The sequence below is a fragment of the Poecilia reticulata genome, linkage group LG3 (genome assembly GCF_000633615.1).
Source record: "Poecilia reticulata strain Guanapo linkage group LG3, Guppy_female_1.0+MT, whole genome shotgun sequence".
Taxonomy (NCBI): Eukaryota; Metazoa; Chordata; class Actinopteri; order Cyprinodontiformes; family Poeciliidae; genus Poecilia; species Poecilia reticulata.
In genome coordinates this window covers 31,087,234-31,101,579 of record NC_024333.1, presented here as the reverse complement: position 1 = coordinate 31,101,579, position 14,346 = coordinate 31,087,234, and the positions used below count along the sequence as shown (strand labels likewise).

At 35.6% G+C, this 14,346-nt stretch overlaps 2 protein-coding genes across 2 annotated transcripts in view; one reads left to right on the top strand and one right to left on the bottom strand.

Moving 5' to 3' along the window:
• The first annotated feature begins 183 nt into the window (after window positions 1-183).
• Window positions 184-1,822, top strand: rrp15 (ribosomal RNA processing 15 homolog). Its single transcript, XM_008405861.2, has one exon. The coding sequence runs from the start codon at window positions 321-323 to the stop codon at window positions 1,047-1,049; it is 729 nt and encodes a 242-aa protein (XP_008404083.1). The 5' UTR covers window positions 184-320; the 3' UTR covers window positions 1,050-1,822.
• Window positions 1,823-5,165: 3,343 nt separating this feature from the next.
• LOC103462851 (globoside alpha-1,3-N-acetylgalactosaminyltransferase 1-like) overlaps window positions 5,166-14,346 on the bottom strand; it is a 21,454-nt gene continuing 12,273 nt past the window's right edge. The window contains exons 7-11 of the mRNA XM_008405862.2: window positions 11,040-11,153; window positions 9,663-9,779; window positions 9,386-9,519; window positions 7,528-7,605; window positions 5,166-7,441 (exon numbers count right to left, since the gene is read on the bottom strand). Of these exons, the coding sequence (XP_008404084.1) occupies window positions 7,294-7,441; window positions 7,528-7,605; window positions 9,386-9,519; window positions 9,663-9,779; window positions 11,040-11,153 (591 nt within the window). The 3' untranslated portion in view covers window positions 5,166-7,293. The remainder of the gene's footprint in view (window positions 7,442-7,527; window positions 7,606-9,385; window positions 9,520-9,662; window positions 9,780-11,039; window positions 11,154-14,346) is intronic.

Below are 14,346 nucleotides of genomic sequence, written 5' to 3'. Positions count from 1 at the left end.
TTTTTGTTGCTGTGTTTGTAGTTTTTGCTTGTTTTATCAAAACAGATCCATCTTGTAAATTAGATCTTGAATGAGACAACCTGTATAAATAAAGGTCATATAAAAAATTTAAATTAATAATTTTTAGATGAAAGATTTAATCATTTTGGGTTAAAAGAGATAAAACTTGAAACTTGGTTATGGTTAAAACGCAGATATAAAAATGTTGAGATAAGTGGGAAGAACATATCAACGGGAGAACCAAGCGAGATACAACACCGGCAAGCGCATGCGCAAAAGAGAAAAACCTAAATTCCCTTCCGGTTCACGGCTATTACTGCATGATGGCTGTGCCTGGTGAAAACGTGTCTCAGAATACCGAAGAAGATGCAGTTTGTCAGCTTGAGGACGACAACCAACAGAGCCATTCAGAGGGAGAAAGTATTAACGAAGACTCTGACGAAGGAGAAAACACAGACAGCCATGATGGCGACGAAGCGGAGAGCGAAAAGGACGAAGATAACGACTCGGACGCCGTTGGTGGMTGGGCAGACGCCATGGCAAAAATCCTGGGGAAGAAAACTACYCCGAACAAGAGCAGCATCCTGGCTAATAAGAAAGCGGTGACGAAGGGAAAGGAGCTGCTGGAGAAAAAGAAAGAAGTGGACAAGAAGCGAAAGTGGGAAATGATGTTTCGAGAAAAACCTGACATCGTGCGGGACCGTGAGCTTGAGAAAGCCATGCAGAGGACCGCCACCAGGGGGGTGGTGCAGCTCTTCAACGCCGTGAGGAAACACCAGAAAAACACGGGTGAAGCGCTGAAGGAGGTCGCTGGCTCCGAGAGGAAGAAGGCTAAGATTATATCCTCTATCTCAAAGAAAGACTTCATCGATGTGCTGAGGCGGACTGAAGAAGGAAACAAGGTTTCCGTGAAGATGGAGAATCCTCCTCCTCCTGTGTCTGAGCAGAAACCTACGTGGAGCGTCCTGAGAGAGGACTTCATGATGGAAGCCAGCATGAAAGACTGGGACAAAAACAGTGACACGGAGGAGGCTGGTCCCCACAAATGAGGACGGAAGAGATTTGAACTGAATCTTCCCATTTAGGACTGAATACTGAAGCTCCTGATCCCCTGAGAGACAAGCCAATGAAGGGAGACGCTCCCTTAGTCTGGATGAGAGTTTGGTTTCTTCTGTGTTTATAACCTAAGAGAACATTAACAGTCTGAAATCAGCATTTTCAAGATGCTCCGCTGCAAAATACGTGTGTATCATATTTTTGTTTTGATGAATGCAGCTGAAAAGATGTCTGATAAAATCAAAGAATTGCAAATTTTGTATTTTCAGAGTCTATTTTCTGTTTCCGTTTTTTTTTAAATAAAAGACATAAAGTTGGTTTTAAAAAGTGTATGGAGCAGGCTTTTCATTCATGTTTAGTCTGATTTAGGTCAGGGCTTTGGGAAGGTCATTCCAGGAGTTTAATAGTAGTTTGCTTTATCCACAACTCCAAATGTTGAAGTTGAAAAAGTTTTGAGGTAGCCAGCCTCCATTATTATGTCTATTTTATGGGATGTTTGGCACTGACTGCAAAAAATAAAATGCTTGGTCAGATCTAAAGGCTTCAGCTTTACTCCAAACGTTCTTCTGTATTTTTTCCAAAAAGCTTCACCTCATGTAAAAACTTCACCATAATTTTCAATGTTGGGGCCTGCAAATTGGAATCAAGATTAAAGGTATTGATGTTTCAGAAGACGCCTCTGTTTTGACATTTTTAAGATTTCCGATAAGTTGTGCAATAAAAATGTTTTTATTGTTGCTGGTGTTTTTTGAATTTACAATATTATGTGGGTTTTCCAGAAACTAATGTGAGATTGGAGAGTAAAAGGTAATGATCTCAAACACGACGGATAATCTACAAGTGAATAKAAGTTTTCTACTTGACTGAAGAGAAAAGTGCAATAATAACAGCATGGCATTTACTGAGAGTTTTTGAATATTTAAAGTTAAATTTGATTTGTGTTCTTGGTTTTGTAATAGATTTGTATTAATCTCTGCTCCGCCTGCAGCTGGAAACAACTTTGTGGCTAGAAAACTCAAACTCAAGTTTCCAATAAATACGTTTAATCAGTTATTTCATGATTTAACAAGTTGAGAAATTAACTTTTTACATAAGACTAGGTTGGTTTGGTTTGCTCCATCTGAAAACTACTCTTTCAACTCATCTTTGACTATAATATTTGTTTGGTAATCTGAAACAAATGTATTTGACAAACAAGAAACCCCTAGAAAAGCTTTGTATGGCTGCTTTTTAACTATTTTTTAAGTGTGCATAATGATATTAAAAGAGATTGAAATGAGAAACGGGACACCACAAGAAAATAAGACACGCAACAGAGTTTAAACTTCATGTTTCCTGGTTAGTGAGTGCCAGTCTTTAAAAACATTTTATGTGGAATATTAGGTAATAAGTAAACCAGTTGATCAATCACCAGTTTAAAAAGAAATAATCTTTTAAAATCGTATCTGTAAATCAATGATGGAGAAAAGAACAGAGGACAGGGTTTGATGTGAATGCTTAAGGTTTTAACAGAAACTACTTGATGTGAACCAATTTCTAATATAGTAATTTATTACAGAAATGTAAAAATAAAATGGTTCAAACATGGAAACCGTTTATCATAGCTGCTAAGCTAATTTACCACTTACTGGACAATCAACAGCAGTCTGAGACAACCCTACATGTCTCACTTTGCATGTTAAATATTCACATTTATGGCTAAATAAAGAAAAACGATGTATGATTTTCTTTTTGTTTGGTTTGTTTTAACTGATTGGCTCGACGTTTAGTTTGTCTAATGTGAATTATGTTCTTCATCCTATCGTGTGATTTGGACGCTTCAAAGTGTGACGTAAAGCAGCTTCTTTAATGAGATTAATACATTTTAAGAGACTGCAGTTTCTTTTCACTATCACTTTATATAACTAGCTAATGAACTAAAAGTGTGAGACTGTTTGGTTGATTAAATATACCCACAGGCAAACAATAAACTGACAATTTAGGGATTATTTTATCAGTATGAATTTACAAGTTACAGGATAATTTAAAGAATTTTGGAAAAATAATTCAGCCCAAAACATTCAATTCATAGGATTCATTCTTCAGACACAAGAAATTATTCATGAAGTTACATTTTACCTATAAAGACTCTGATTGTCAAATCAAAGCAACTATGACAAAGACACCAAAAGTGCAGTTTCCAGAAAAATCAAATATCCACACACAAAAACCAACCAGCACACAAATCTGTTTTTAAACAGATATCTTAAACATAATGTTTCACTTCACCAAATTCATTTTATCTCCTACAAAATATAACATTTTAAAGTTAAAATGGCATCTCCACTCTTCACTGTAACACAGTGAATGTCTCTAAAATGTTTCACACGTTTTATTTTCCACTCTTAGTTTGATCTGTGATTATGAAGGTTTTCCTGTTTTTTAAACTGATTATTACCTTCATAAAAATATTCCTGACATCCAGAAAGGAGAGAGAATGAGTCTTACCACAATAAAAATAATGTTTCAAAAAAACAAAACATCATCTTTAAAACCTTTTTATCACTGTAATAATTAAATTAGACATTAAAAAGAGCATGGCGTCTTAACAGATACAAACAGAAAGTGTTAAAGAGGCAGTATTATATATATTCCAGGCACATTATTCCATTTTATAGCGCAATAAAGTAACTATGTTACCTGCAGTTGTTATAAAACTCACTAAAAAGAAACATGACTAAAGAGAAACATGACTTGACATTTTAATGCCTTAAAATTGGGTCTCTGTCTCTTTAAGAAGCTCTTGCTCTGCCTTTAGTATGTCATCAAAACAAAACAATATTAACGTTTTTATCAACACTACACTTATTAGCAACCAGTGTAATGAGCTCAGCAGATGCTCAGTTCCCCCAGGTGTTTGCTAATTGCTGCTGGCTAGTCTGCAGGAGCCGAGTGGAGGAGTTGTTGCATCTAAAATGGCTGCCAGGGGAAACTAATGGATTTCTCAAACATGTGTGAAGGAACCAAAGCTATGGTTCTGGTGAGGGAATAACATTATGACATGTTGATTTTATATAACACTGCCTCTTTAAAACGATTTCTCAACAGGCACATGTGTGATAAAAATAATGAGATTGTCTTTCAGAGCTTCCTGAAGGGGGCAGTAGTGTGCATAATGCAACTTTTTATACATCTTCTGGCTGCTTTGGCAGAGACGATTACAAGCCGTCATTAATTTATGTTTTATTTCTGTAGGAGAATCTGCAACACCAACGAGAAAAATAAAATAAAAATAAATATCTAATTGTTAATTCAAGGAGGTTTCTTCAAAGGAATAATTTCCTTTTTAAAATGATTTAAAATGTAATTAATTCAGAGAAACCATTTTGCCAATAGGAATATCTTCTTATATAACATTTTAGAAAGTGGAAGCATAAAGCAAGAGATCTTTGACCAATGTTTTGTAAACAATGTTGATAAAATGTCTGGAGTCCTAAAACAGATGTGAACACCTGACAAATTTATAATCAATGACAATTTCTTTTAAAGATACTATAGCATGTTTTTAACCCAGTAAATCTACAGAAACACAAAACATTAGTGCAGGCTGTGCTTTCACTGAAAGAAGATTTTAGAATTACATTTTTACCAGGGGAATCAAAAAAGTGTTTGTGAACTTTAAGTGATGCTTTTAAATCTTAACATTTGATAAAAAAAAGAAAAAGAAAAAAAGACATATTTTAAATTGTGTTCACAACTTTAACGTGTCAGGTGTTGAACAATTACATTGTAAAACGTATTTCATGTTGACTTCAAATTAACTAATTGTTCCTTCACATCTTTCCAGTAATTTCAGATTTACAGAGAAAAAAGTTTTTATTATTTTGTTTTGTTTTTTGTGTAAAAACAAAATAATAAAAAAATGCATACATTAAAACAAACAAAACAAAACAAAGTCAACAAAACATAAGAAACTGTTTCCCTTCAAAGTTATTATGATGATAATAATTCACAAATTTAGAATCAAATTACAGTCAGTGGCTTTTAAGGTCATTTTAAATGTTTTCCCTTTTCTGGTTTCATCTGGGGTGGAAGTCAACAAAAGGAAAGAAAAAACAGCACACTGAGGATATAATAACAAAAATGTAAAAACAAATAGTAAATAAATTGTAAACAGTATATGGACATAGCAGCAAGGGTTTCTGACGCCAACAGTTTTATCCTTTGTGCCCAAACAAACAAAATATAAAGCTGCAACTCTGAAAATGTGAATATTATGAACAAGTTTAATGTTTTCTTTCTCTCATTTCAGAAAGTGAAACATTTAGTCACACATTACACAGATTTATTACAGAGTGAAATACATTAAATCTCCATTTCTTGTAATTTTGATGATTATTACATATATTAGAATATTACCCAATGCAACTTTTAAAAAAATGTATTTTTAACTTATAAATGTAACGGCCATAACATGCTGTTCCTTTCTTAAACCAATCTTACCCAAACACTTAATTTGGGTATTTTCAATCATTTGTAAGTTATAATTATCAAAATTACAAGAAATAAAGGCTTTAAATATGTCACTCTGTGTGTAATGAACCTTTATTATAGCAGTTTCATTTTCCGAAATAAGTAACAAAAAACAGAGCATTTTCAAAATATTCACATTTTCTTACCTGTATATAAAAACACCAACACCAGAGTCTCAGCCCTCCAATTCATCTTATTGCATATCTACACATTATCATCTCCTCGCTTCTTAATATTTGATTTTATATCTGTAAAAAATTCTCCTCTCTACTCATGTACTTTAACCATTTTGTATTTCCTATCATTTCTCAAGGAAGTAAAGATGTAGCTACATTCTTGATCAAAGTCTTAAGACTGGTGTGACGTTACAAATATTAACATTATGTGCTGCAGTAGTAAGTTGAGGCTCAAAATGCAAATTAGAAGAAACATGTGCAAGAGGAGCAAAAGTAGATGAGCGAAACAGTAACATTAGAAACCACCAGATTATTTTTCTTCCTGAGATGATGAAACTGTTTTGAGCCATGAGTGTTCCTGTTACGGTCACTGACCTCTAGGGGCTCTCTTCCTGAGAGGGCTCTCTGTCTCTGTGTTTGTGTTTCAGCTCTACCTGGCTGCCGCAGGTGAAATGTGTTGGAGCTCGTCAGCCACCCCATAAAGACCTTCATGCTGAGGATGCCAGATCCCTTTCGACCCTGGGCCTTGATCTGACGTGAGCTAGTCTGACTGTTTGTGGGAACTTGAGTGGATGTACTGTGAGCATATTGTGAGGGATCTACTGTTTAACTGAAGTTCAAGGTTTTTCTGTTCACAGTGGAAGCCAGTAGGGGTTCTCTGCCATTTTTGTTAACTGTTTTCTCCTGTTTTGTGTTGAGCCAGGTAGTTCAGGTTCTGTATTTTCTTTTAGTTCTTCTTTAGAAAGTGGTTGTTTTACTTTATGGTTAAAAGGGGGGTGCTTTGTTTGTTGTTTTGCCCTTGGAGACCCTGAAGCTTAAAGCTTCCCTATGTGTTCTGTCTCCTGTGGTTGAGATGTTACCAGAATTGTAAAATAAACTATTTTTGTTACCGACATCGACTGTTCAGATTACTGATTTTTATGTTAAACCTAGTGCCAGAACTTGCTTCGGGGTCTTGGGGTGGGGTTGTAACGGTCCCATACAAAGCTAAAACGAGTCCTTCTCTTGCAGCGGTCATCTTATGTTCAGTAGGCAGCAACCAGCACCAATAAAGACCTCAGTTTGGGTCAAGGATTTGTTTAGGACATCACAAACCTCCCACTGTATCCCATGGCTGAGAGCAGACGCAAAGCTTTTAGGGTTCAACATTTCACTTTTGTGTCTCAAGCCTCTGGTTGTTAAAGAATGTCAGAAGGACTTCTGTAGATGCTCTGCTTGTGTTGCTCCACATTCAAATGACGTTCCCAAACAGTTTTGCTTTTGAAGCTCTTCTTGCAGCCTGGTTATGATGCAAAAACAAAATCCTGCTGGTAGATGGTCACAAAAGTCATATAACTTTTTTTTGTTTTTTTTCTTACAATAGGCTATGAGTAGATTTTAGAAAAATAATTTAAGTTGTTGGTAATCAAAGCGGGTTGGAAGGAATTGACTCATGTTCAGTAATGAATATCCCCTGACAAGACGGAAATTTCTTGTCATGTAAAAAACCCCCACAACTACAAAGACGCAAATTGTGCAGAACCTGAGTCCAGCTTCTGAAGTTTGAACATCAGTGTCCACCATTTGGACGAACTTCTTCGTAGTTCTTAACCAACTGGGAGATCCTTACGACTTTAATGTCAGGCGTTACTTTATCATAGTCAGACCACAGGTATTCTGGAGACAGCACCTTGGTCGGTTTGTTGGTCAACAGGTACCTGCAGTGAAGAGGGACAGACAAATAATGCAGTGCAAGTATTTTTCTGTTTTAGATATTTTAGTTCAAGGTTGTGTCATTTTGTACCTGTTGAGATGACTCTCCTCCTGCCAAACGGCTTCAATCTTGTTTTTGGCATCTACCTCTGACATCTCGTAACAGTACCTGGCAAAAGAGCAGAAATCAAAATACAAATCCTGCTGCAAAAACTTTAACACTGCAGCAAACAAAAAAAACATGACATTTAAGTTTACATCAAAACGATGAAAAACATTAATACGGAGATGTAAAATGTTAAAGGTGTCTATGTTCAAAAGGAACTTTTGATCTGAATGATGAGCCTCACTCTATTTATTAAAACTGTTCATTATGTGTCTCTGGATAAATAATTGTTTTCACATAATGAACAAGTTTTGAGCTTAATTTTTGGTCATGCTTATAATATGATCATGTTTCCAGAATGAATGTGAAAGAATATCAAATTTATGATTAATGGAAATGGTTTTTGTCATTTTTCAGAAGTACCTATACACTGTAAAACATTTCAGCCACATTTAGTTGTGTCAACTACCTTCTAATGTTTAAGTCAAATAAATTTAGCGAGTTTCAGATTTTGAACCTAAATGTGTGAATTTGTGAAAGATAAACTTATAGAAAGTTGTGTTAATTGTTTAAGAGTTGAATAAAGTCGTTTTTACGTTAACACTTAAAAAACCGAAAGAAGAAAACGAGGAGTTGGAACTATTTCCCAGAATGCTTAGCGGCTTGTTTCTGTATCCTGAGATGGAAATGCATTACTTGTGTTTTATTTAGGCAAATGTTTATTTTAAAGCTTGAGGATAATGTCCTGTTCACACTAAATGCTTCTGGGCTGAATTCATTCTGATGTTTAATAAAATTAATTATCAGAAATTTGTTAATGCAAATTTGAAACAAGAGTTTAAATTATTCTAAAGAAAAATAACTTAATAATATAGAAATGTGTCTCTTTAGCCAGGTGAGGACAGATTTTATTTGCATGTTGTGAAATAATTATTTGGTGTAAATTGCAGCATTCAGTTAAAACTCACAATTCAAGATTAATGAACTTAATATGTTTAGACAACTTGTCTCTTGTTGTTAAATCAACTTCATGTTGACTTCAATTGCATTTTCAAGGCAGCAGGTGGAGTTTTATTTTCAAGTTAAAGCACCTTCAAATGTTTTACAGTGCATTATGAAGCAGCTAGAATTAGGTAAGCTATTTCTAATTTATTTCTGAAACAAACTAGTTCATGCAGTGTTTAGATATGTAGGCATTTTGTGAAGGTACATGTTGGAAATATCTTTCTTACATGTGTATAGATTATTGATCTTACCATATTACTATAGATTATTGTGATTTTCAGTTAGAAGTGTTGGCCTCTCACTGTCTGTGTTAAAACTTCAGACTGCTGTGTTGAAGACTTTCCCACACTGAAAACAGCTGATAACTTGTCTCCTCTGTCTATCCCTCCCTTCTCTGAAAATAAAAGACGAGCTCTAACTGGAAGTTATCTGAACGTGCGGTGGGCATCTCGCTGGAGCGGTCCGCTGCGTCTTCTCCTTTCATGAAAGCTTGGTAAAAACTCACATAAGTTGTCTGTGGTTCATTTTACGTAAGTTGTCGAAAAATACCTATCAGTACAGTTTACATGAGCTTTCTGTTACRAGTCATAAGTACTCCATGAATTGGTTAACATTTCAGTCAGCCTTTCACAATGAAGCATAAACATGCTGTGCATTGACTGTCAGAGCTGCAGTGTTACATTCCTTGCAAATCCTGGTTTAAGTCCTGATCACTCGAGATAAAAGTCACTTGATCCAAGTTAAGTCTTGGCAACTCAAAACCTGAGTCAACACGTCCGTCTGGACAGACAGGATTTTAAAAGCGAAAGTTTTTTCTGTTATATATGTAAATGATTACTTGACGAGCTTGTACATGTCCTCCAGGTATCCACCCCACACCGCTGCAGTGTAGTAGTAGTCTCCTTCCCCAGCAGGAATAAAGGCTTTGGACTCAGGTCGACGCTCGTAAGGAAAACTGTCCCTCGGCGTCGTCTGTGTGGACAAAGCAGGTCAACATGAGAGGCTTTGAATAATATATGTGATGAACTGAAAACGACTGGTAAAAGCAGCACAAAGAGACTGAATATCGCTCATCTTAATTAACGTCTCTTAAAGCAAATATGACGTGAGGCTACCTTGTAGTAGCCCCGGTGAAGGACAGCTGAAAGACGACTGAGGGACTCKGCTCCAAACCGGTTATGGAAGACGCTGTCTATGTCCATCATGAACAGATAATCCGCCTCTTTACGGATCTGAAATCAAAGTGGACGTAATGGAAGCATTAATAAAAMATTGTAATGCTAGATCACATTGTAACGGACGATGATTGTAAAGCTGGCGTCTATTTCTGGAATGTAAAGAAGCAAGTTGAATACTCTACTTGTCTGAAAATACAATGAAATGACTGTGGTTTGGGAGGCACCTGGATTATTTAGCTTGGAGGATTTAGTTAGTTTGGGTGGGGAAATTTAACGCCTTCTCTAGGTTTAGTGCTTTCATCCTGTCTTCTCAGAAAGGAACCAAACCACTTGCTATGTAGTTACAACAGGGTGTTTGGTTGGGACTCTGCCCAGCATGAGCAACAGGTGAGGCATCCTGTAGCCAAGATTGCAGCATAGTCRGGGATAATTTTAYATATATAGTTTCAACTATTTTGATCTATTGAGTCATAGTCAAAAGATTATAATATCATTGAAACATTCCTTTATTTCAGCAACTCCGTCGCCGACTGAAACACATCATAGATTATTTACAGGGATCTTTAAAAAGCCTGACCMGACGAAACTGTTTTGACTGATATTCTTTTACTTTTGTCTGAAAAGTTGATAATTACAGAGACAATGTCATTAAGTGGGCCTGTAGTTGACCGCAGACGTGTCGTCAGCTCTCTCTCTCTCTCTCACTGCAGAGCAAAAGGAAACGGTGGCCGATTTTCAGACTTTTCCGAACGTAGATAAGACTGGTGAATAAGACTGGTTTCACGTGAYGGGAGATCTTCTAAAATTAAGTAAATCACAGCTGATTTATCCCTTCTCACCCCTAATTATTTACACAGAAGCACATTTGAAAGCTTTTATTTCTGCTATTTATGATGTTTTTCCACTTATAACTAATAGAAATGTGACATCTAAGATTATAATATCGCATCAGACCTATGCACAAAAAACAAAAACGGAAATGTGGGCTTAATGAAAAGTTTCTTTACCTGCTTAAAATCTGACAAATGAGCCTCATCAGACAGCATATTTTAAGTTATTGAATGTGAATGTATATGCAGGAAGGACTGATTGCAGGATAGGAATTTGACTGTGTATTGAAAATAATGGAGTGGTTATCATTAAGTACTTGATAGATGGAAAACTAACATTTATGGATATTGGAACACCATGTCTATTGTCAAYCTTTGCCTAATATTTACTCCACTTTTTACTGTAAATTTGTGCATCAATTTAGCTCCATTAAAAAAAAACAAGTTTTCTTTCTTGGACAATTCTTTGTGTTTCACTTTTTACCGTCGTTTCAATGGTGGAGGTCGCCCATTTCATCCTTCCCAGCACWACGTCCTGCCAGCGCTGTGCACTTGGGACGGACACAACTGTAACCKTCCTGCCTTTAGCCAAAGGAACCTGGGAAATCAAACAAAAAACCCAATTGATTACAAACAACAACACCAAAACATTCAAACTGTGGTCAAACAATGGAACGAACCGAGTATGGAACTAAAACAATGCCCAAACATAAAYCAGTTTGAAAATTAATTCAGAGAACCTTGTCTGTATGTCAGGTTGTTATTTGCAAATGTTATTGCTACTATTAGTATTATCTGTACATCTTCTTATCTCATGAGAGTTAGTTTGTAATCRTCTTGTTTGTGTAATATAATTTATTTTTGGTTCTATATCATATTATCAATATTATGGCTTTAATTACWAATTTTYGATAATTATTAAGTCAGTAGGTAATATATTTAATTAAATTGAGATAAGGGGTAGGATTAAGGAAGTGTTCACTTCAAACAGAAAAGTGTAGTAAACAAATTATTTTGTTCTTGGTTATGTATGCACATGTTTCTTGTTTTTTTAAACTGGATTGAAATAAATAAATACAAATATAAATACAAAAGGAGCATTGATTGAATGATAAACACCTACAAAATTATTAAACATTCGATATCAAACATAAGTTTTGATATGCTTTTTTTTTTAGAGCGGTGTTGTCGTGGYGCATGGGTTTCTCCATATTGAAAGGCTGAAATGCTGCAAGAGCACTTAAAAAAAGAAACAAAATACAAGAAAAACAACAACAAGACAAACAAAAACAAGCACCTGATGATACTTTTGCTCCACTTTGACTACTTAGACTTGGTAGCAGGTTTTTAGTGTGACTTTTTAACAAACTCTGAATTCCTGCAGCTCAGTTTGACAAGTAAAAGATCTGGGCCTGGTTTATTAGTCAATCCTTTGTTTCTTTTGTAATATTAGCTTGTGCTCAGTGTTTTTCATCATTAGTAACTCCTGAGCCACCCCTTGTGACTTTACTTCCTGTTCAAAAGTCAGGAAGTTGCAGGTTCTGGTCAACCTGCAACTTACTTTCAGTTCTCTGACTATTTTTATGCACTCACCTGTGTCGCTTCTTGTTGACATTATTATTTATTAATATGAGTTAACTGTATGTAAATGGTTTATTTTGTAAGTTTCTGGATCTGTCTACACACTGCCTGCTTCTCTTGTTGACTGATTTGCTTTCTACGCTTATCAAGGATGCATCAATACAAGAATTAATTTCATGATTTTATTATGATTGCTGATTCCCCCTGCCCCATAAAACAGTCTCTCAGAAAATGTCAGCATTTCATGAGCCCATTTCTTGTCCTGCAGAAAACCTCAAGAAGAGTAAACCATAAAAACCTCATTACAAAAGAATCTAGCTGGTCAAAAAATGCTTTCACCAGCTTGATGTGGCGAATGAACCACAAGACCASCTGCAGCTTTGAGAGTTTCTAAATTCAAACTATATTTCAGTTTAGAGTTTCACAGGGTGTGAGATGCAGCTCGAGTCAGAACATAGAGCTGAACGGATGTGTCTACAAAATGAGCTACAACTGTAACCTCTGCACCTGCAGAGCAGTTTTGCCTGAGAAAACAGTCTGCTAAGTAGCTAGTGCACTAGTTAAAAAAAACAAAAACTATAGCTACTACTGATACAGTCGCAGCACAGATCAACTCCGGGGTTAGCCTCAACTCTACTAGCTACTAAAATGTTAGCAGAGTCACAACTACGTCCCTCTGCATGCAGGCCTGAGGTGAGTCTTTTTGAGAGCTGGCTTTTGCCGCAATGACAAAAATGTTTTTCAAAATGAAGATTTTTGTCCGTTTTTGTAAATTGTATTAAAAAACCCGAATATTATSTATAAAGTTCAGATTTTCGCTAACTTCAGATCTGAGTAACAGGTATGAGTCTCTTTTCTTAATTATGTCAATTCAGTGCAAAAATAAAATGGGAACCCTCAGATTAAGCTGCTCTGAGGAAAAACTACATACTCTCCAACCATAAAGGAGTCCATTGATATATTTCAGTTTCTGCACAATCCTCTACATTTACATACATTTTAATAACGCTGGATTTATTTTACTGGTGTATTTGCCTTGACTATTTAGCTTAATTTTCTAGAYTTTCTAGAATTTTCAAGACTTTAAATCTCTCTTCTCTGCCTATTTGTGTCCTTCCCTCTTTCTTTGTATTTTGTKATCCGTGCGTTCCTGACACAAATGCCAGGAGAAATCTGATCACCACCTTAAGTCTTTGTCCTCTGTTTCACCTGTCTTTCTTAAAAGGCCATTGTTATTTCCAGCTTTCTGGAATTCTCTGAGAAGACAAACCAGTCTGCTGAAGTTTTTTTTTCGCTTTAATTGTAAGGGTCAATAAGAAAACCATGGAATTAGTAACATTTTTTTAAATTGTACTAATTTATCTTAATATAAGGTGCTTTTTCTACTTAGTATGGCTMCCAAACTTAAATAGCTTGCACTGAGATATGCACGTCTAACTTGCTTTAAGAATAAAATTAAGGAGGTTTCCATTACTGTAAACCATGACACCAGATATGTTTTTGTTTCAGTTCTCAGAAAGGAGCAATTATAACAAGAAGCCGCAGTTGCGTTGTAACCTGTCCTGTTAATTTTTGTGACTCGGTTGWATCAAATACCTTCAAGGAAATTATCTTGCATTTTAACAAACGAGTTTCAACACATTCATTTTCTGCATTCAGACTTTAAGTTAAGCATCTTACTTTTGTTGCAACACAACATTTTTGCTGAAAAACAAAAACAAAATTCTCTTTTATTTAATACATCTGAGATGCTATAGCAAGTCACAGTACAGTCAATGACTCATAATTAAAGATGAATTTCCTCATATTTTATGGTCAAGAATTTTYGGTGSCAAGATAACAAATGGCAAGTGCAATTACATGACTTCAAGCAATTTTCCTGGTTTTAGATGATAACAATAGTCCTCAAATCCTTAAGACAGAGCCTAGTTTCATGATTTTTTTAAAAAGAAACAGTTGTAAAAATTGAACATGCCAATTGGTCAAATACAGATTGGAACACTAACTTAAATGAAAAAAAAGGAGAAATGCCAGACTTATCCTTTTTTTTTACAAAGGGTTTTATTGGCTCTAGTGGCCTTTATTTGATAGTTAATTGACATGAAAGTTGGTAATGAGAGATGGGGAAAGACATGCAGCAAAGGTTGCCAGGCTGGGAATTGAACCTGCGACGGCTGCGTTGAGGACTAAGGCCTCTGTACATGTGTTGT